The sequence below is a fragment of the Kogia breviceps genome, chromosome 10 (genome assembly GCF_026419965.1).
Source record: "Kogia breviceps isolate mKogBre1 chromosome 10, mKogBre1 haplotype 1, whole genome shotgun sequence".
NCBI classification, from domain to species: domain Eukaryota; kingdom Metazoa; phylum Chordata; class Mammalia; order Artiodactyla; family Physeteridae; genus Kogia; species Kogia breviceps.
Window position 1 is genome coordinate 103,441,149 of NC_081319.1, and position 22,446 is coordinate 103,463,594.

At 41.4% G+C, this 22,446-nt stretch overlaps 1 protein-coding gene across 1 annotated transcript in view; it reads left to right on the forward strand.

Annotated features, from left to right (window-relative positions):
• The window catches only part of F13A1 (coagulation factor XIII A chain), a 140,730-nt gene that overhangs the window by 57,419 nt on the left and 60,865 nt on the right, over positions 1 to 22,446 (forward strand). Inside the window, exons 5-7 of the mRNA XM_059078024.2 lie at positions 2,111 to 2,229; positions 4,695 to 4,802; positions 21,222 to 21,396. Coding sequence (XP_058934007.1) covers positions 2,111 to 2,229; positions 4,695 to 4,802; positions 21,222 to 21,396 — 402 coding nt within the window. The remainder of the gene's footprint in view (positions 1 to 2,110; positions 2,230 to 4,694; positions 4,803 to 21,221; positions 21,397 to 22,446) is intronic.

Here is a 22,446-nt window from a genome sequence, read left to right on the forward strand (position 1 = left end):
CAGAAGCTGAAGCATCGAAGTTCACGTTGGCGAGGGCTGGGGGAAGGCTGCGGCACATTTGTCCTGTAACTCTGATTCTTCTAGAAAGATAAAATGGCTTTGGTGTGAATAAGCCATTGATGCACACAGCAACACGAGTAATTCTCAAAAGAATTAGCCTGAGTGAAAGAGGCGAGACCCCCAGAAGCGTGCATACTGTACAGTTCTTTTTATATAAGATTGTAGAAAATGCAAATGAACTTACAGTGATAGAAAGCAGATTAATGGCTCCCTGGCGGGGCTGGGACATCAGGGAGAGGATTGGGAGGGAGGAATTACAAAGCGGTACAAGGAAGCTTTGGGGGTGATGGACATGTTTATTATTTTGGTTGTGAAATTATACACTTTAAATGTGTGTACTTTATGGGACACTAGTAAATATGTAAATGTGTGTATGCGTGTGTGTATTTACTGTTGCATGAAACCAGGCAAATGGTAGGCAATAGGCAGAGGATGGAAAGGAAGTTACAAGAAAGTACTGCGGAGCAGACAAGACCACAGAATCTCCAAAGGGTTCTATCAAAGCTATAATGGGGACCCAAGCTGGTTGGATAGTGAAGCACTTGGTAAACTTTAATGTACACAGAAGTCCCGGGGAACCTTGTTAACATGCAAATTCTGCTTCAGTAGGTCAGAACTGGGCCCTGAGATCCTGCATTTCTCACAAGGTCCCAGGTGGTGCCGTATGCGGCTGGTCTTTCCACCATTCTTTTTTTTAATTTTATTTTTATTATTATTAATTTTTTTGCGGTACGCGGGTCTTTCACTGTCGTGGCCTCTCCCGTTGCGGAGCACAGGCTCCGGACGCGCAGGCTCAGAGGCCATGGCTCACGGGCCCAGCCGCTCCGCGGCACGTGGGATCCTCCCGGACCGGGGCACGAACCCGTGTCCCCTGCATCGGCAGGCGGACTCTCAACCACTGCGCCACCAGGGAAGCCCGTTTCCACCACTCTTGGAGCAGCAAGGGGCTAGAGCATCTGTTCTCAACTCTGGCTGCATATCAGAATCACTGGGGAGCTGAAAATTAATTAATTAGTTAATTAATTAATTTGAAAACCCTGATGCCTGGATCTCACCCTTTACTCCCAGAGATTCTGATGCAATCGATCTAGCGTTCAGCTGGAATCAAGAGTCTGTAAACCTACCCGGATGTTTCTCACGTGCAGCCAGGGTTGACAACCGCTACTCCCGAAAGATGGTAAAAACCTTATCAGGGAATGAGGAGGAAAGAACCCTGAGAAGGTAATAGGATGGCAAGTAGGGCCAGAGAAATGTGATGAACGTCCCCGATCAGAACCAAAATGGACCATTTCCAAGCCTGCAAATTGACCTGAGTATGACTTATATCCTGTATGGTCCTGCCTGGGTTAAAGATGCTTTTGCTGCTTTCACACCTGGCCTGGGAATAAGTACCAGCTGATTACTGAGTAGGCAGATCGGGAGCGAGGTTTTCCTGAGATTACAGCCACAGGGAAGAAAAGTCCTTGCAATGGAGGAAGATGACCAGGGAGGCTGATTGGACACACACTTAGCAACACATGCACAAGGATTTTTCCTTGAAAGGAGACAAAGCCCAGCCTCCTTCCTCCTGCTCCTGATGGGCCACTAACCAGGCATGACAGATGGTACTCCAGCCTCCTAATATGCCCCAGACTTGTTTTAAAATCATTTGGAACTCTATTAACATTAATACTTTGGAAATTCTTTTTTGATCTGTGTTACAGACTTTTATCTGCATTATAGAATTCTGATTCTGAAACCACTGATTCAACAGAAGGCTAAAATGTTTGCTGAGACTCGTCAATTTAATTGTGCTACTTGGAACTTAAAGAGCCAGAGTTTCTCGGCATTTTGCTGACAAATGTCATCGTTTACAGACTGATCTTGGCCACTAATTATGTTCACCGTTGCTAAAATTACATGTTGTGAAACGAGCTACCTTTAGTGAAACAAAAGGCTTCTTTCCCATTTCGTTTTTTTCCCATTTAGCAATTTAGGACCAAAACAAACTTGCAAGCATAGGAAAACCTTCTGGTTTGGTAATAGTCATTATGTCTAAATTTCAATGCAGAGGACGCTGTATACCTGGATAACGAAGAAGAAAGAGAAGAGTATGTCCTGAATGACATCGGGGTTATTTTTTACGGAGACTTCGATGACATCAAGAGTAGAAGCTGGAGCTATGGTCAGGTGAGCCACTTAAAATTTGTCATTGTCAAGGACATTTTTACTTAATATTTTTAGCCCCGTGTATCACTGCAGGGTGCTATGTGTTGATATTAGACAAGCACCATTTCCTGCTTCTCAGGATCTGAGACTCCAAGATAGCCTGGGACTAGAGACTTAGAAAGGCACCCGCATCTTTTATCAGCTGAAATCACATATTTTCAGTTATTACAATGTTACAGAGATGGGAGATTGTATGGATGATATGGCATTCCAGTGAGAAATGCTTTGCAAACTCAGCACAGTGAAATCTCATGAGCTTAGCCTCTGCTCTCCAACCCGGAAGGAACCCATGTTTTTCTTTTCTTATAAGGAAAAGTGTTTTGATAATAATACAAAGGATACAGAAAGGCAAGTGCCCAACTCAAAGAAATCACTTTTTTTAAAGTGTTAGGATTAGATATGTTAATTAGGAAAGAATGCTACCATTTAGTCAAAGGAGGGCACACTGGGTTTTCACCTCAAGACATTTTATCAGCTGCAGCCTCAAATTACTGTCCGGATATAAGGTAGCAAATGGCATTTCATCTGAGATATTCAATGGTTCAAGCCATTTCAGCTTGGTATCTTTATCAACGGAGCAAATGAATATTTTTACCATATTTCCATAAACAGACTCATGTCCTGTGATTCAGAAACGACTTTCCATTAGCAACGTGAGGGCAGGTAAATGTGTCATTTCTCAGAGTTTTGGCTGAAATGGTTGGAATTGTGCCCCTGGGTATCCGGGGCAGATTTCACAGAACCTGGCCTCACCAGGTCACATGATCACCAGGTCACATGACACCCTCTTGGCCTGAGATCCTTGTTTAAGCTTCCACGTGGGCTCTCCCTGCAGTGCTCACCCCTGCTCGAGCCTGACCACTGGGCTGTGTCATCGTTGGCTCTTGTCTCGTCCACCCAGCTTTATGGCTTGCTGCTTCACTAACTCCTGAGAATCACACGCTCAGTGTTGGGGCTTTTGCCCGCCTGCATTTCTGACGTCCTGCCAGCCTGATGATCGATGTGCCCTTCCCCTGTTTTGGGGTCCCTGCCTGGCTCCCTGGTTCCAAGTCCTCCCCTTCCTGAGTGACATACAACCCGTGACCATTGCTTATTGTCTGGTGCTCTGGCCTTGGGTCCCTAATTCCGAACCCTTAGGTGTGATTCTATTTATGCCCCCAGTGTGACAATAGAGAGAGAGCTAACAAGGAAAAAAGTCATCTGGGTGGGTAGCAAGGAGGACTGGGAAAGGGTTCCAAGCGTGATCGTGTACTCCCCAGCCAGCCTGCCTTTGGATAGATGCCCTGAGCACAGCCACTGCCTGTCTCTACTGTCATCGGGAGTCCATCAATTTGTGTACTTCAGTCCAAACTATCAGCCAAGCCAGTAGTTTGAAGTGTAGTTCCCTATGTCTTTACCTCTCCAGCTCATGGCTCTCATGCCCCACAGACGCAGCTGAAAGATGCTGCCTAATAAGAACCAGAATAATGAGTTCTTATTCACCTGGAGAGCTAGTGCAATTACCCATTTCTGCATCTATCACATCAGTTTAGGATACACGCAGAGGTGGTATTCTAACTGGATTTTAATAAAGAATTACATGGAAATTAGCCATTAAAATTGTGGTTTCTGTCCTAAGCCCTTGGGTGGATAATATACAAGGTTTCTGTATTCAGGGAAATATTCTGTACAATGAGGTACATACAGTATAAGTGTAATCTTCCAATTTTGCCTTTTTTTTTTTTTTTTTTTTTTTTTACTATTTTGTCTTTGTTCCTTGTTTGGAAAATTTTGGCATTGTATGTGGCTAGGAGTTCTTTCTAAGGAAATTGAACTGACTACCTGACCGTTCCCTTGATAATATAATCTCCTTTCTCTAAGCCTTCCTGCCCTCTCTTTGACCCTGGAGTCCATGTTATCTCAGAAGAGAGGAAACCTTAGACAGACATTCACTACGTGAGGTCTCCTACTATTTCCAGTGCAGACCTGAAGTGCCTTCCTGAGAGGTACCTGAGAGCCATTTACTGTAGATATGCACAAGGACTCATGTTACTTTAGAGGGCTCGAGACTTTGGCCTGACTTTGGTCGATGGTTCATTCCCTTGCCTTGGCGCTGGAGCCAATATGTTGGAGAGATCCTCTAAATTAACCCTACAGTTCTCTGAAGAACTTCAAGTCAGTTCTTGATCCTTGGATACATCAGCTCGCTAGTAGTTCTGTTTATATTTCTAGCTAGCATTTCAGTTCTTAATCATTTTACTAAAAAATAAAAGAGGGTGTCTCCTTCCTTCCACCTTGATATTTCATGCTAAAGATTATGAGTGGTTACCATCTAGGAAATACACATTTCTAAACATGAGGTTGTGGTTTCATTTTATTTTTCAGCAGAGAATGTCTTGTTTTCAGAGTGGACATTCAACAGTTTCTCATTTTTTTTCTCCAAATAGTTTGAGGATGGCATCCTCGATGCTTGCCTGTATGTGATGGACAGAGCAAAAATGGACCTTTCTGGCCGAGGGAATCCCATCAAAGTCAGCCGTGTTGGATCTGCCATGGTAAGAACAACCACGGATTACTAAAATCGATTACGCATGTCATTTGCCTCAGCATAGATGTCAGCTCATCAGGTGCTATTGAAATGGTGACTTACACATAATAAGCTTTTATTTGGAAGAGTCTGTAATTCCCTGAACCTGTCAAGTGTCGTAAAACAAAATTCTTACATCAGTACTGTGTGTTGCTTCGGCTTCAGACAAATGCCGATAGATGACGTGGACAGCATAGATCACTTAGTCTTAAGAATCTTTGCCTAGGGGCTGAGAGTGACCATGACAAAATGTCAGCAACGATCATCAATCGATCAACAAACAAACATCAAAGAGCATCAAAAAAACCCTGCAAGATGGAAATTTTCTACATTTTCACACCCATAGTAAGAGTAAAGAAATAAATGACTAATCCCAGCTTCTATTTCAATGATACCTCACCACAGGGCTTTATAGTTTATGAAATGGACATTGATTCTTCACAGTACTCACATAAGATAAGTGGGGAGGGGGTGGCATCACCCATGCCACGTTACAAGTTAGGAAACAGCGTGATGACAGTTTGTCAGTGACAAAGCCTCAGCTAGAACCCAGGTCTGCTGACTCCAAAACTAGACATTTTCTACCTTCCTTGCTGGTCTCTGCAGGAGATCCTGAAACATCTCGGGGAATGCACAGACCCTGCAACGGAACAGCTTCCTGAGAGAGGAGATACAATTCTCATGAGTGGGCAGGTTGGGGGTGCGGTGTGGGCGGTGAATGAATTGTGTTGCCCAGATCCTAGACTGTACTGACGTGCGGACCGGGTCCTGTGCAGCCGTGGCCCGTACCAACGTGCCACACGCACAGACCCTTCCCTTGGTGCATGAAAGCGAATCAAATCTGATTTACACGCAGAATATTCCTGAAAAAAACATCAAGCTAGGTGCTATTTCATACAAAGACTGAACAACAAATACTCCTTTTTGTTACCAATTTCCTTAAGTTTCATTTAAAGAAACAATCTCTCTGAAAGAATGCTGTCTTTGGGTTTGGTTTAAGTTAAATAAAATCAAAATCAAATATTGTTTATATAAAGACTGAGAATGATACGAAATGTAATTTATGGTTAGCTCTTAAGGACAAAGATTGTTTTATTAGTAACTAGGCGACATGTAAATTTAAGAGAAGTGGAGCTTAAAAAGAGAAGGTAAAAACTGACATCTAAAGGCAGTTTTGTTTTCTGTTGTTAGCTTATGTATGCAGCATAAACTATGCAAGTGACAAGACAATGGATTCTAAAGAATGGGGGAATTTCTTTCTAATAGCTATTTATTACAACATGCATTAGACCTGCAGTCAGTCACTGTTCTTCCTGTTTCATGGACAAAATTCTCCCTTTTCTCCTTTGAAGTCATCATGACAGGTTTGCAGAGAGACGGGAAGCAGTTGCTCGCAGTGGCTAGATGTAAATTAACTCCTCCTTAGGCACTCTGGAATGACGTGCTCGTCGACCCGAGCTTACTCACATGTTGTGGGTACATTTACGAGGCTAGAAATCACTACCTAACACAAGCCAAAGCAAGAGGGACGCAAACAGGAAGCAGCTAACACAACACTATGGTGGCATCTGGCCAGATGGAAGCTGTTAAGTCTTGAATTAAGCAGAGAGTCCTAACGCAAATTGCCTTGAAATCTCATTAATCATAAAAAGCCTATGAAGTTCTGATTTTGAAAATCTATAACTCGCAAGATGTAGAACTGGACAGAATCAATTTGGGGCGTTTGGTTTGGTTTCATTTTTTGAGGGAGAGGCCTTGGGTGTTAGGGGAGAGGCCCACCCTGTGTGCAATACCTCCATTTCCACCACCACCATCGTTTACATACACAAAATATACGGCTGAGAGTTTTCGCAATCTTTTTATATCTCTTATCTCTTTTAATCCCTAGAAGAGCTCCGTGAAGCTTTCCCAAATCTATTCAGTTATAATGATTTTAGAAAATAAAACATTGAGCCTCCAAAAATCAATAAAAAATATGCAACTTTCCCCCAAAATCAATTGTTTTCTGGTCACTCAGGGAGTTCCTCTCCCGTTCACAAATCCTGGAACTCTATCATGAAATTGCTGAGGGAAGTTAAGCAAAGACTGAAAGAAAAAAGCAAAACAGAAACCCCTCCAATTTCTCAATAAAGATTTGCTTTAAAATACGAGAAGATGTATTTAGGGAATCCCAGAAAGAAAATGTTCTGAAATTGCTTGAGTCTATAGCCGGAACCCTGGGTCCGAGCAGATAGGCCTGTGGATGGTTTCCAGGGGGCTGGTCCAGAAGGAGCTCTATGGTCATTTTTAAAGTTCTCCATCGTCTCTCCAGCCTGGTCACGGAGGCAGGAATTTCCTTTGATAGGATACAAATACTGGAACAGGATGCCCCGTGACACGCACATTCTCTGGGAGGGGTAGCGTGCTGACTGCAGTTCATGCCAAGGTGACAGGGATGGAAGGCGGAGATTTCCTGGGCTCAGTTACTGCCAGGAAGGAGTGGGGTGAGAAGCCTGGTCCTGGCTGGGCACCTGCAGAGGGTGGAGAGGGGACAGGAGGCAAGAGCAGGTGACCGGGGCCCCAAAGGCAAATTCACTTCCTGTGGTCACGGCAAAGTCTGGCACTGAAGACTGGCCGGGAATTTGCAGAAAGTAGATGGATGCTCGGTGCTGTATGAGCACAGATGGTAACTCAGGCTATTATCTGACTTATCTAACTTTCTGATGAGGGTGATTTTGCTGCTGATCTAAATCTGGCTTCACAGTCCCCAGATAAACATCTTGGTCCTCTCGCGTTTATGACCTTGGGCCGTTCTTTGCCATGGGGGTATCCTACACACGAGAGGATATTTAGCAGCATCCACGGCTTCTACCCAAGAAATGCCAGCAGTTGTGACGACCAAGAATGTCTTTAGATATTTCCAAATGTCCCTCTGGGTCAAAATCACCCCCAGTGAGGGCCACAGCACTAAACCCCGCGGAGGTTCAGCTTCCCTGCCTGTGCGACGAGCATAACCCTCTCTTCTTGCCCGCGTGGAGCATCTGTTTTCTTACCTTATTCAAAACGTGCTGCCTTTCCTTCTTCTGCTGACGAGAAAGTGGAGGCAGCATCCTGCGAGAAGGCCCTGGTGCAGGTCACACCAGACCTCTGGGTTCTGACTCTTCGCGAATTTCCTGTGTGACCCAGGGCCAATCACTCAGCCTCTCTGGGCCTCCTTTATCTTTAAAATGAAATTTTGTCTCTGTACTGAAATCACACTTGTTATTCCCGGCGGCAGCAAGAATTCCCTTTTCTCCTTCAAAACAATGTTCTTCTTTCTTCTATTTTTTCCCTTTATAAATTCAATATTTAGTTCTTTGGAGTGGCTGTTGCTTCACTTTGATGTGAAAATCAGGAGAGTTTATGACAATCTGGAGAGCCTTGGGCTATTGGGTTTTCCCAGGGGAAAGAAAGTCTAAAACTCCTGTAAAGAGTTTTACAGGAAAGTCTAAAACTCCTATAAAACTCATTGTCTGGGGATTGGTCCTGAGATGCTATAACCTTACATAAGCGAACTTTTATTTAGGATTTTCTAAATAGTGAGTGGTACATTTTACCGTAGCTACACTGCAGATTGATTTAAGAGAGACAAAATTTTTTAAGAGATTAGAAAAAAGAAAAACCTTGTCCAAAGCTATATTTCCTCCTTTCTTTTTCATTTTAAAAATTTTATTTGATTTTTATTAGCGTATAGTTGCTTTGTGACCAGTGACCTTGTAACCTTGAATAAATCATTTAACTTCTTGATACTTCAATAAAAACAACACTGTTGTGTTCGTTTCTGCTGTACAGCAAAGTGAATCAGCTGTACGTGTACATACGTCCCCTCTTTTTTGGATTTCTTTCCCATTTAGGTCACCACAGAGCATCGAGTAGAGTCCCCTGTGCTATACAGTAGGTTCTCGTGAGTTACCTATTTTATACATAGTATCAATAGTTATACTTCCTCCTTTAAACGACTTGATTACTGTTTGCTTTCCACCTGGAACCTGACGTGACAGTCCCCACCAGGACAATTGCCAGGAAGTGTGCCAGGAAAACTTTAGAAGGATGCCTTGTGCCATCTGAAAACGTATTTTGCTCACAGGGCACTAACAAAGCATTCCATCACGGACCCTGAATTACAGCAAAGTAACCGGACACGGACTCGGAGCCCCGGTCGCACTGTCAAGACAGGCGTGCTATGCCGTGTGACAAGGAGAGCAGGGTCCTGGGGAAAGGAGAGACGGTGACAATAGCCTGCCTTTACTGCTGGGTGGCAACCGGTCCCTGCCTGCTTCTGCCTCAACTGATTGGATCTGGCAGCAACTCTGGGCAGAGAAGTCCTCCCGTGCTGGCCCTGCCCTGGCCGCTGGGCCTGTGGATACTACTTGCTTATTCACTGTGGAAGCCCTAGCAGCCCACGTCAGTGCAGGTTCCCTCCTTTGGGTTGAGACTTAGTAATAGGAGATCTGTGTCGAAATGCACACAGAACCAGTACATGAGCTGTGGAAGACTCCCCCAGGGGTCTTCTGGGTAACGGGGCGGAGGCCCTTGGAAATGATGTCACTCAAGGTCACATGCAAATGAGTGGCTGAGCTGGAACTAGATATTGTCCTTGCTCTCAGGCCATATTAGATCTTAGACGACCACCGCCAACACACAAGCACCAATGACACAATTCGTACATCTTGTTAATCCGTCATTCGCCAGGGATTTTCATTTCTGTTTATTGAAGAGTTTTTAACAATCGACAGATATATTGGAAGCCAGTAGGAAAATAGAATTTACCTAACGGAAATTGTGTTCATAGCCAATTTTGAGAAACCGTATCTGTTTCATAAATAACCAATGTGCAGATGAAGAGACAGAAGTATCAGGAAGTTAAATGACTTATCCAAGGTCACTTTTCTCCTAGAAAAGAAGGACTCGAGGGAATGGGTTCCAGAACAGGTGAATTTTGAAATAGGGGAATAAGTGAAAAAAGCATAAATCAGAGAATTCTAAATAGCCAGAGGCATTGGGTCCCTGGGGAAAGAGTTCCCAAAGAAGACTAGGTACCAAATATGGTTTGATGGTGGTATTGGTGGCTGTGGTGGTGGTGCTGTGCTTTGACGGTGGTATTGGTGACAGTGATGGTAGTAATTGCTGTACTGATGCTCATGGTAGTAAAACACTCAGTATTAACTGAGTCATTCATTCAACAAGTATTTATGGAGAATCTCCAGTCTAGGTACAGCTGTAAAACAAACAAACAAACAAACATAGTTTCTGCCTTCACAGAGCTTATAGTCTAACAGAGAAGACAGACTTGTAAGTAGAACATTTCAACACATTATGGCAAAGTCTCTGATGAAATAAGCATAGGGTTGTAGAAGAAAGCAAGCGTCTCAAGCTTTCCTCAGAGGTTTCCGAGGACAAAGCAGTGACCTAACAAATGTTGGGATATTGGATGAAAAGGTAGAAGAATAACAGGTAAGGGTCCAGAGTAAACATAAGCCATGCTATTATTCATGGAAACCCTTTTTTCTTGGTGGAAATTATACCCAAATAGCCATCACCAAAAGCACTGCAGGAACATGTAGTCAGGGGAAACTTGCCCCTCTGGGGACTTATTTGTTTCAACTACAATTTTTTTAAAAAGCGACATTTTGGGGAAATTTTGGAAGGAGGGAGAGAAGAAAAAATGTCAATATACTAGCTATATATTTTTAAATACCAGTCTTTACACTGTTGCCAGCCTGAGCTTTTCTGCTTCCCTTGATGTGTACACATTTATTTTTAACCCTGGTCTTTTGCTAACATCGAAACACGATGCCATCATTAAGCCCCATTAATACCCTATTCTAACTGTGCCTTTTGGGAACTAACTCAAGATTGAACTTTTTTTTAACCAATCATGTTCGGTGTACTTTTTTTTTTTTTTTTTTTTTTTTTGTGATACGCGGGCCTCTCACTGTTGTGGCCTCTCCCGTTGCGGAGCACAGGCTCCGGACGCGCAGGCTCAGCGGCCACGGCTCACGGACCCAGCCGCTCGGCGGCATGTGGGATCTTCCCGGACCGGGGCACGAACCCGTGTCCCCTGCATCGGCAGGCGGATTCTCAACCACTGCGCCACCAGGGAAGCCCTCGGTGTACTCTTTAGTGTTATAAAAAAAAAAATCTTGCACTCCAGCTAGTAAATCAAACTGACCATTAGTGGAAGTATAGTTCCTGGAGTTCCCTAGGGCCCAACACCAGACCAATGACTGTAGACCTTGCAGGCAAAGTGGACTTCAGAGCTTCTGATCCCCAAGCATACATGATCTCACAGATAAACTGAAAATAAAGCTACTTCTCCCTTTGTCCATCTTTCTTCCCCTTCTTCTTGTCCCAGTATTTAGACTGCTTTTTTTTTTTCTTCCATGCATGAAAAACACAGTCATGACATCACTCCTTTGATATTTTGCTAAGCAGCTTCCCAGGAAGCTACTACAGAACGGTGTTTTTATTTTTTCCCCAGTTGTTTACTTGGTCATCTCGTAGACAGCTTCACATTCAGCAAACCTCTTCATGCAACAAACTATTTCAACTATTCAGACTACATTTACAAATTCACTTGGGTTAGAAATTCCACCCAGCTACCCCAAATGAACTTTAGAATCAGAAATAAATACATGAAGTCCAGTCCCTGATCTTACAGACCAGCCAAAGCATAGCTCCCTAAAACTTTTATTAAAAAAAAATAAATACAAGGTTTAGGAAAGGCTAAGGGAATCCAGTGATGAAAGGGAGGTACAGAGTCAGGACCATCTCTAGTACCTTTCAAACTAAACATAATGCCATAAGGTCTCCTCATTCACCAGGGATTTTCATTTCTGTTTATCGAAGAGTTTTTAACAATCGACAAATATATTGGAAGCCAGTAGGAAAATAGAACTTACCTAATGGAAATTGTTTTCATAGCCAATTTTGAGAAACCGTATCTGTTTCATAAATAACCAATGTGCAGATGAAGAGACAGAAGTATCAGGAAGTTAAGTGACTTATCCAAGGTCACCGGTCAAACTGGAAATGGATCTCAGGTTGCCTGACCCCATGTCCCACACACGATGTTACATGTCCCCTGTATTTGTCCTCTGCCTGTCCTCTCTCCGTATCACATGACCTCCTTGGGTACAAAAGTAATACCTTTTACAAGCCCTGTCTCATTCAATCCTTCTCTTTTAAGTTGGGGTGGAGGCGTTCAGGAGACAAATGAACTGTTCAGATATCATTTTCTTCTCTGGTGGTTAAAAACTAGCAATGTAATGACGTTTCCATTTGTGGGCAGACAGCTTGGCTTCTCAATTATTAAGGTTACATTTCTTCTGCCTGTGCTCCCCATATTTGGGGAGAAAAACAGACATTTATTACAAGCCATCTCTCGAATGTGATAATCACAGTCAATCTAGATGTCTGCTTTCCCTGAATTGCTTCCCGGAATGAGGTTTCAGTGCTACATCTATTTTGTAATCACATTGGCTATTTCTGAAACACGGGGCTGCTTCTCAGCACTCCTTCCAGGCTGTGCAGTCAGGGCTGCTCTGGTCTCCTGGGGCAGACATCCCCAGAATGGATAAATGCAAACGCAGCAAAGCCAGCACCGCCCTTTAGGATATGCCTTCTAGGGGCTATGCACTTTGCACCCCTTCTTGCCCTCTCTCCTTCCCCTCTCCTCTCCCTTGACTTCCTTTCCCTTTCCTCTCCCTGTCCTTCTCTTTCCCTTTCCCATTCATCTATCCATCCATCCATGCCTTCATTCAGATGTTTTTGGAGGTCCATTCTATACACCAGCCCTGCACCACACAGCAGCGGACTAGCAATGAAGAACAGCAGACAGTGCTTGGAAAGTTTAATATCTCAGAATCTCTCTCTCTCGGTCCACCTTTTGTTATTTCTTTCACGACTGTCAATTATTAAAGTATGTTTGGGCCAAATTAGAATCCTCAGTTACCAAGGGAGACAAGGTTAGTAATCCCTAGTTGTAAAGATTTTCATAAGAAATGAAGCTAATTACCAACCTCCTGTCAGAGCTTGTGTCAAGTCTAGAAAGCAGAGCACATTTGCAGACAGTGGTTATATGCTTCGCAATATAGGTTAGGGTTAGTTCATGTGGTTTTTATGTGTTTTTAGTGAAGTAAAATTTACATACAGTGAAATGTATGGGTATTACATGTAACATTCAATGAGTTTTGATTGGGGTAATCGCTACCCCAATGTAACTAAAATATAAACATTACCATCAGCCCAGAAATTTCCCTCGTGCTCTCTTGTAATCATTCCACATCCCCAGAAGCAAGCAACCACTATTCTGATTCCTTACAATAGATTTGACTGTTTTCTTTTTTGTTGTTGTTTTTTTGGCTGCATTGGGTCTTCGTTGCTGCGCGTGGGCTTTCTCTAGTTGCGGCAAGCAGGGGCTACTCTTCGTTGCGATGCGCGGACGTCTCATTGCAGTGGCTTCTCTTGTTGCGGAGCACGGGCTCTCGGCACGCGGGCTTCAGTAGTTGTGGCACACGGGCTCAGTAGTTGTGGCGCAAGGGCTTAGTTGCTCCGCGGCATGTGGGATCTTCCAGGACCAGGGCTCAAACCCGTGTCCCCTGCCTTGGCAGGCAGATTCTTAACCACTGCGCCACCAGGGAAGCCCAATTTGCCTTTTCTTAAATCTCACATAACTGGATTCATACAGTATGTACTCTTTGGGGCTGGCTTCTTCTACTCAGTCAATTCTTGCACGTGTCTCCAGTGTGTTCCTTTGCACTGGCAAAAGCAGTATTTTATCGTATTCTACATCCCAGTTTGTCTACCTGTTCACCTGCAGATGGACATCTGAGATGTTTCCAGTTTGGGCCTCTTATGAATCAAGCTGTCAGGAACACTCTTGTACAAGTCACTTTGTACATACACTTTCGTATGTCTGAGGTAGGTAGTTAAAGATGGCATGTCTAAATCACAGGGCATGTGTATATTTAACTTGATAAGAATCTGCCAGTTTTCCAAAGTGATTGGAACCCTAGAGTGTCGTGGGCACAATTTGACACCTACTGCACCACTGCCACCTACAATTAAGATTCATCTCCACCAGACTGTACCTGGGGGCTGGTTCACAAAACCTGGAAAGACTCTTCTTTCTCCTTCCCAAATTTAACTCTCCACCTTTGAAACTAGTTTATGTTGCCCCAAATTTATTTTCAATGGTCTTTGAAAAACTACTATAGGTGAGATTAGGTAGAAAACTGTATTCTATAAGAATTACAGGGCTTCCCTGGTGGCGCAGTGGTTGAGAATCCGCCTGCCGATGCAGGAGACACGGGTTCGTGCCCTGGTCCGGGAAGATCCCACATGCCGCGGAGCGGGTGGGCCCGTGAGCCATGGCCGCTGGGCCTGCGCGTCCGGAGCCTGTGCTTCGCAACGGGAGAGGCCACAACAGTGAGAGGCCCGCATATCACAAAAAAAAAAAAAAAAAAAAAAAGAATTACAGAAATCCTAGCCTTTATGAGAACACAACTTTTAACATTGAAATTTAACAGCATATAATAGAGACAAGTCACCTTATCATAGCCATATAAAATGTGCACACAGGATAAGAAAAATACCTTTACATATTTAAAAAGAAGCACAAAAAAATAGTCATTATGCAAACTGTAATGGACCTAAGCCTTGAATTCCGAGAGGCAGCCCACCCAACTGGGCATAAAAGGAATTTTAACTATTCTCTCCCTTAGGGTAAATATTTGAGAAAATTCTCAACATTTTTAGAAGTATAAAGAAGAAATAATAATTATATTTATTTTCTCTGCAAGAATTGAACACAGCTTCTTGGCATATCTGCTTCCAGTCTTTTTAATGAAAGGTCCTTTTTATTTTTTGGTTAAAAAAATGACAACACTTTCTAAAAAAGTATTCAGACAATCCAGAAAAATTTTAAGATAAAAGTTAAAAAAAAAAAAAACCTTCCCTCAAAAAAATCACCCCGAATTTCACCATCAAGAAATAACCATTATTAATATTTGATGTATATCATTCCAACTAGATAGATATTTCAATAAACAAATGTAGTTTTAAGATCATAAATGGTATTATACTATATATGCTAGTATAATTTAAAGGTATTATACTTACTTTTTATAGCCTTATTGAGATATAGTTGACATACAATAAAATGCACATGTTTAAAATGCACAGTTTGATAATTTTGATGCACCCGTGAAACCATCACCAAAATGGAAATAATAAATACGTCCATCACTGCTCAGAAGTTTCCTTTGTGATTTCTCCCTTTTGCAACTTCCTGCTTTGTCTACCATTTCCCAGGCAATTACTGTTCTGCTTTCTGTCATGACATATTGATTTATGTTTTCTATAATTTTATATAAGTGGAATCATGCAGTATGTGCATTTTTGTCTGGCTTCTTTATCTCATTTTGAGATTCATCCATGTTACTGCTTGTATGAGCAGTTCCCTCCTTTTATTTCTGAGCGGTGTTCCATTGTATAGATGACCTACAATTTGTTTATCCATTCACTTGCTGATGGACATTTGGGCTGCCTCCAATTTTGTCCTCTTCTGAAAAGCTAGGAATATTCATGTGAGATTCTTTGTATAGACATAAGCTTTTATTTCTCTTAGATAAATACCTAGGAGTAGGATGGCTGGTTCACATGGTAGGTATATGTTTAATTTTTAAGAAGCTACCACGATGGGTTTACCATTTTGCGTTCCCACCAGAAGTGTATGAGAGTCCCAGGTGCTTGCGTCTTCCCCCACACTTGATAAGATCAGTCTTTAATTTTAGACTTTCTAATAGGTGTGCACTGCTATCTCATTGTGGTTTTAATTTGCATTTCCCTATAACTACTGATGTTGAGCATCTTTTGTTGTGCTTATTTGCCATCCATATATCTTCTTGGATGTAGTGTCTCTTTAATTATTTTGCCCATGTCCTTAAATTTTGTTCATTTTCTTATTATTGAGTTTCAAACATTTTTTACATATTTTGGATACAAGTTCTTTATCACATATATTATTTACAAATGTTTTCTCCCACTCTGGACTAATCTTTTCATTCTCTTAACTATGTCTTTCAAAGAGCAAAAGTTTCTAATTTGATGAAGTTCAATTGGTAAATATTTTCTTTATGGATCATTCTTTTGGTATCACATCTAAGGAATCTTTGCCTAATCAAAAGGCACAAAATTTTCCCCCTACGTTTTCTTCTGGAGATTTTTATAGTTTTTTAGTTTTTCTACTTAGGTCTATGATTCATTTTGAGATAATTTTTAATATGGTTCAAGGTATAAATCAAAGTTCATTTTTGCATATGAATATCCAATCGTTCCAATACCGTTTGTTAAAAGGATTATCCTTCGCCCATGGAATTGCCTTTGCAACTTTGTCAAAAATCAGTTAACTATAATTCTAGGGTCTACTTCTGTGTTCTCTACTGTAATCCATTGGTCTGTTTGTTTGTATTTATGCTGAATGGTATCATTCTATTTAATAAAGTATTACTTTTAATTGTACTCAAATTAAAATTTAATTTTATTAAATTTTACTTTCACACAAGAAAAAACTGAATTACAACAGAAGAAATTGTTAAACTTCAAATAAATATTTCTTTCCTACAAGAAATATTATTGCCTAACAGATCCCTCTAAGGTTATTAGAAAATTTAAAAACATTAAAAGAATAAAGTAATTATATGTTTTAAATTATGTTTTAGGTAGTGTTGGTTAACTAAGAGAGATGGACGCATTAAAACATCAGCACTTCCATTCTTCCTTTCCTCTTTCCTCCCTCAGGTCTAATTTTTTTCTTAGGATTATCATTGTTTTTACATTATCAAGTTTTGAAATTCATATTCATTCCGTTACTATGATTCCCAAAGACTTTTGAACGTATGTGGATTTTTCTCATCCCTGGATCTTTACCACAGAGTCTCTGCTACTGGGATCTGTGCTAGATTCATCCCTTAATTATCTTGGTATCACTTTTCAAGTGGTTTGGTTGTGATGAGTCCTGTGTTCTCTGAGATCCTTCATGTTTGAAAATGTGTGCTGGTTGTCCTAATACTCACAGAACAGCTTAGCTGTGCATAATATTCTTGGGTCAAGCCTCCTCTCAGGACCATGCAAATGTGGATGACATCAACTGGTTGTTCTGGAGAAGTCTAAAGATAGCCCCATTTCCCCCTTATTGTTAATTTGCATTTTCTGTCTGTAGGACTGAACAATTATTTCTTTAACCTTAAGTTCAACTAGATTAATTAATTAAAGTTCCTAGGTAATGAGCATTCTGCATCAAATTACCCTGGAGCTCAGATTGCTCTTCCAATGTATAGATTCAATTTTTCCTCAGTTAGGTAACATTTTCTTATATTATGTCATGAATATATCTTCTGTTTAATTTGTTGGGTTCTCTATTTTAAGGATACTAATTATCCTTATGTTGTATCATCCTTGTCTTCCATAACTATTAGCTTCTCTCTAATAACTTCATCTCTTTATCTTTTTCATTAGCATTTTCTTCGCCTCAAGCTTTTCTTCTATGTCATTAATTCTATTTTGAACATTATCTATTCTGTTTCTTACAGTTTATAATTTATCTTTAGTTGCATGATGATGTGAGTTGGTGCCCAATGTGTTCCTTTAGGTCTGTGATCTCCTAGGAGGTTGTGAGAAAACTCCTTTATGTTCCTTAATTTTGTTTTCTTCTATGTATAGTTTTCCATTCTCTCTCTTTCCTCTTTGCTTTTCTTTTTATCCATGCTCATACTTGCATAACTCTTCTCCAAGTGTTCTATTTGCTGTAATGTACTGTAGATAAAATCTTGACTCTCCAATCCAAGATTAGTTTGATTTAACCTCTGAACTACAGTTTGAGGCCAATGTATTTCATTCTACTCTTTTGTATCCTGAGACAGACTGGAGCAGAGGAGGGAGTTTAGCTGACGAGATGGCAAACTGTTAAAATCCTCGGGCTCTGCTCTTTCTTTTAGGATTCTGTTAAACTTCTCATTCTAGAATCTACTCTACCTAATTGGAGGTAGATCTCCTTCCCACATGGAGATAACTCTCAGGCTTTATATCATTTCTCCACTGTAGTCCCAGAATCTCTACCTTTTAAGGGGTGCAGACCCTTTTTCACCCACTTCTCCACAGCAGTCATTTCCATGATTCTGGTCAGAACAAGGGAAAGATCAGCATTTTAATCCAGTTTGTTTCTTTCCAGATTTTGAAATACAAATGAGCAACCTCAGGATTTTGGTGACTTGACAGTAGGGCTTCTGAAGCCCTGGTGGTCAGGGTTAGAAGCTGAGCCAAGCTGCCCCTCTGCCTCACTCCAAAATCCTCCCCTTTTCTTGGATCAGGTTTTGAAGTTTATTGAATTATGTTAAGCCACTGAGGTTGCTGATAGTGACTTTCAAAGGGGCTGGTTTTTAAACTTTTTCCAATATTGTAGGTATTATGAGAGGACAGTTTAGTGAAACCTTAATGAAGTTGAATAATGCTCCCTGTCCAAAGTCCTGGGCTCATATTTTCTTGTTGACCACCAGTGATGCAAGACCAATACATTTCATTCTGTCACTGGTTCAACTCAGAGTTCATGATAGGGTGCTCACAGTCAACTGTGGCCTGACAAGGGACCAGCATGCCCTTGAAGTGTCCCCCAAACATATCTTGTTGTCTAGGGAGGGGACTATTACTTTAACGGTTTACATCTGTCACTAAAGACTTATCTCTTTCTGAATCTAGGCTCCCCAGAAATCAATATTCTAATTAGAAAACAGTAGCTAATCTGGCTAAATGCTAATAAATGAGAGTTGTGATTTATCTAGCAACAGGGGAACAGCTCAGCATTAAGAATTAAAAGGTCTGTAGAGGAGAGAGCTCTTTTTTTCCTTACTCTTCCCTTTGGCTGATTGGGTTCAGCTGTGTGCTATAAATAACACTTTTAATTAATGGCTGTCTGTTTGAAAATCAGTCATAAGAACCATAATTTAGGAACTTTTACCTCTGAGATTCATTGCTCTACCCTATTTCTCAGTGATAAGGATAAGAAACTGGTACTGTGAGTTAAAGCTGAATCTACCTACTCACAAATACCAAACCACATCATAGCCTACCAAGGCACTCTTCAGGCTTCACTATAATAGATGTGGATGTAAATAATCAACTCAACTGCAAGGAGAATTATTGCTCATGAATAGAACCAAAATTGTTGTCTAAACCCTGCTGCACTCCAGTCATTTCATGGAGTTACAGGATAAAGTCAAAGTCAACCTCAAAGGAAGGAGTTTGCAATTAGTTGAATGGGGTCCTTCAGTAATCTTTAACGGATTAATTTTTTACTACATTAAACAAATTAACTGGGTAGTTACCTTCCCCTTAACGTAACTGGACAGAGTCAAAGGGGAAAAATAGAAGTTGCTTGCACATCTTAAGTGTTTTCTTCTAGTAGTTTCTACTTCGTCCAATATTGCCTACTTACATGATGCTTGCAGTCGGTCTTTGAACTTGCCATGTTTCTTCATGACACCAAACAATTATTCAGACTCTCTCTACCATGTAGATAACCTTTTCTGGACCTCAGCCCCTCCAGACCTAGCTTTCATGTCATTTTCTCTATCCAGCCCACAACCGTCACCACACCCTCCAATCTAATAAAACTGATTACTCCTTCTCTTGGGACCCGACTCTCCCTGTACATCTTTCTGTATTAATATTGATAACATTTACTTCTGCTTGATGGGTTTTCAACCATCTTCTTTTCACAGAGAAGATCTTACTCTTACTCAGATGTGCAATGCCTAAATGCTTGTTGAATATACAACGGATTATTCAACAGCTATTGGGCACCTGCTCTTTGCCAATACTTGTTAGAAGTCAGAAAGGTATCGATTTTTATCTCTGTTCTCAATGTACTCACGACCCACTGGAGAGGATAGACTTTTATAAAAACTAAACTCAGCAAGCCTAAAAGAGGGGTCTGGGCAAGTGCTGGGGGTGGGCTGTTAATTAGCAAGGCCATGAACACATAAAAAAAATCACCATATTTTAATATCTCTTCTATGGTTGTCATAATCCAAACACACCTGCTTCAATCATATGTTCTACATTGCTTACTAATGTCTTTTCAGTGTAGTTTGAACCTATGCTTCTCAAACTAATGTGCACAAAAATCACCTGGGGATTTTGTTAAAAGGCAGGCTCTGATTTAGTAGGCCTGAGGAGGAGCCCGAGAGTCTGCATTTCCAACCAGTTCCCGGGCTTATCCCAGTTTCCACTGCTACTGGTCCACAGACCACATGTTGAAGGGCAAGGCTAGAAACCATTGTCCTGTCAACATACAAACATTGTTAAAGGGCCATCAGTTTTTGGAAAAACTCCCAATGCTCCCCACCTAGAAATTCTTCTGACTGTAACTAAACATAATGAAAGCTACAGCAAGAGAAGTAAGATTCAGCAGTGACCCCCAAGAAACGGACAGGCTGCCTTGAAAGTGTTCATTCCTGCCCCCTGTTTCATTGTCTAAACACAAAAGATTCCTGCACTTGAGGTCTGCTGCTACCAAATGACTGTGGTCTGAATGTGTAGCCAGGTTTTCCCAAATATTCAATTGCCATTCTTTGCTTAAGTCTCCCCTATATTTAAACTGTAATACCCCAGGCCCTTTACGTATTATAACTGGAGATATCTTTTAACAAAATTATGCAACTTTAATCACCTTAAGCAATCATAAAGAAAATACTTCTGTAATGCAACTCCTTAAAAAACAGACTCTGCAAGGCACCCATGGGAATCTAATTTCTTATTAATTCTTAATGGTTCCTATAACAGCATTTGCTTACTTTTTCAATTTATTAGAGTCTGCCACTCATCCTCAAAGTCAAAACTCGTTAGACCATGAGACTCTGGGCCCCCACTCTAACATCTTCTGTCATTTGTCAGCTTTTAACTCTCTTTCTATCAAGACAAATCCCTACTTGAGCTGTCTTCTTTCGCAGGGCTTCTTCCTCTCTTCCGCACACATTCTCCAGCACTATTCCAACCAGACCAAGGGCCCTGTGTGTATCTTCTCCCAAGCACGTGAGAAAACGTGACAACTCTTCCTGCCTACTTTTCAACACCACCTTACAATAATCCTACGCTGTATAAGAGGGAGTCTTGGTTATTTGGTTCCCCCTCGCACTCGCATCATCACATCCCTTTCCCTGACAGATAACAGTGAACTGAACAGAAGTGGAACTGTTTTCGTCACGCAGGAATACAGAAGGCACTGGAAGCCTTAGCTTGCCCAGGCTCAGAGTCTGGATAGGACTCTTCTAAATGACCTTGATCCCTTCTCACCTCTCATGGTCTCATTTAGATTAATGCCAAGGATGATGAAGGCGTCATCGCTGGATCCTGGGACAACGTCTATGCTTATGGCATCCCCCCATCAGCCTGGACTGGAAGTGTTGACATCCTGTTGGAATACAGGAGTTCTGAGAATCCAGTCCGCTATGGTCAGTGCTGGGTGTTTGCTGGTGTCTTTAACACATGTAAGTATCCAGTTGAGTAATATATTTTTAATGCAAAGGAAATGTCACCTCAAGACATCTTATCTATAACTGGGCAAAGCGACCTAGCAAGCTCTGTTGGAGCTATAGAATGTGTGGGTGGCTATTCTGGGATGCAGCCAATGCATAATTAAATTGTACTTGGCCAAATACGCTCACAGTTTCTCTTTGACTGCCGAAGCTTTCTAGAAAGAATGATGGACTATTTCCTACATAATCCATCGTCCAAAACCCAGAGAAATGGAGCGTCTTCGGGGCCACGTAAGGATGTGAGGGAAAGGTTATGCCATTTTATTTCTTAGTAATCCCCACATTTTAAAAGGCTCAATTAGCAAAATTTAAAATAATAAATAATAAGATACGTACCGCTTGTTATTGAGCAGTTTTGTAAAGATGCTTATTTGCTTACAGTTTATCACTGAGGATTTTCTAAACATACTCCCTTAGTTTTTACCCCAGCTATGGAAGGGACTGTGGCAGGTGGGCTCGTCTTCATTCTTGTATGTGAGTCTCAATGCCCCTGAGCAATTAGATACCAGAACTTAATGAACGAGCTGTACTCTCCAGCTTTCCCCTTTTGCTTTCAATCCACCCAACATCCAATCCATAGAGGAAAACATATGGGAACAGACTTGTTCTCTTCAGCCTCATGCATCATTTTTCAATATGGCATTTGTCTGTCCTGGCCCAGACAATGTTATTGTTAATTCAGTGGGTATTTTTAAAAAACATTTATTTCAGTATGTCTTCATCATTGGTAATGATTTTCATTCACACGCCATTTCTACAGCCTTGTAAAAAACACACAAACAAACAAACATTAAGCTCAAGTCAAAGTGTCCTTTCTGCCGGCTCATTAATAAAGACTGTTTTACCCAGTTAGCATGTTTTATACTCAGAAAAATCAAGGAGGATCTGGAGGCTGGAAGCCAGGATGAGACCATTATTTTATAAATGATTATGAAGTCTGTCAGTTTCAGCTCAAAGTTGTGACCATCTAAGAATTAGTCAGAGATCCAAGTGGAAAGAAAT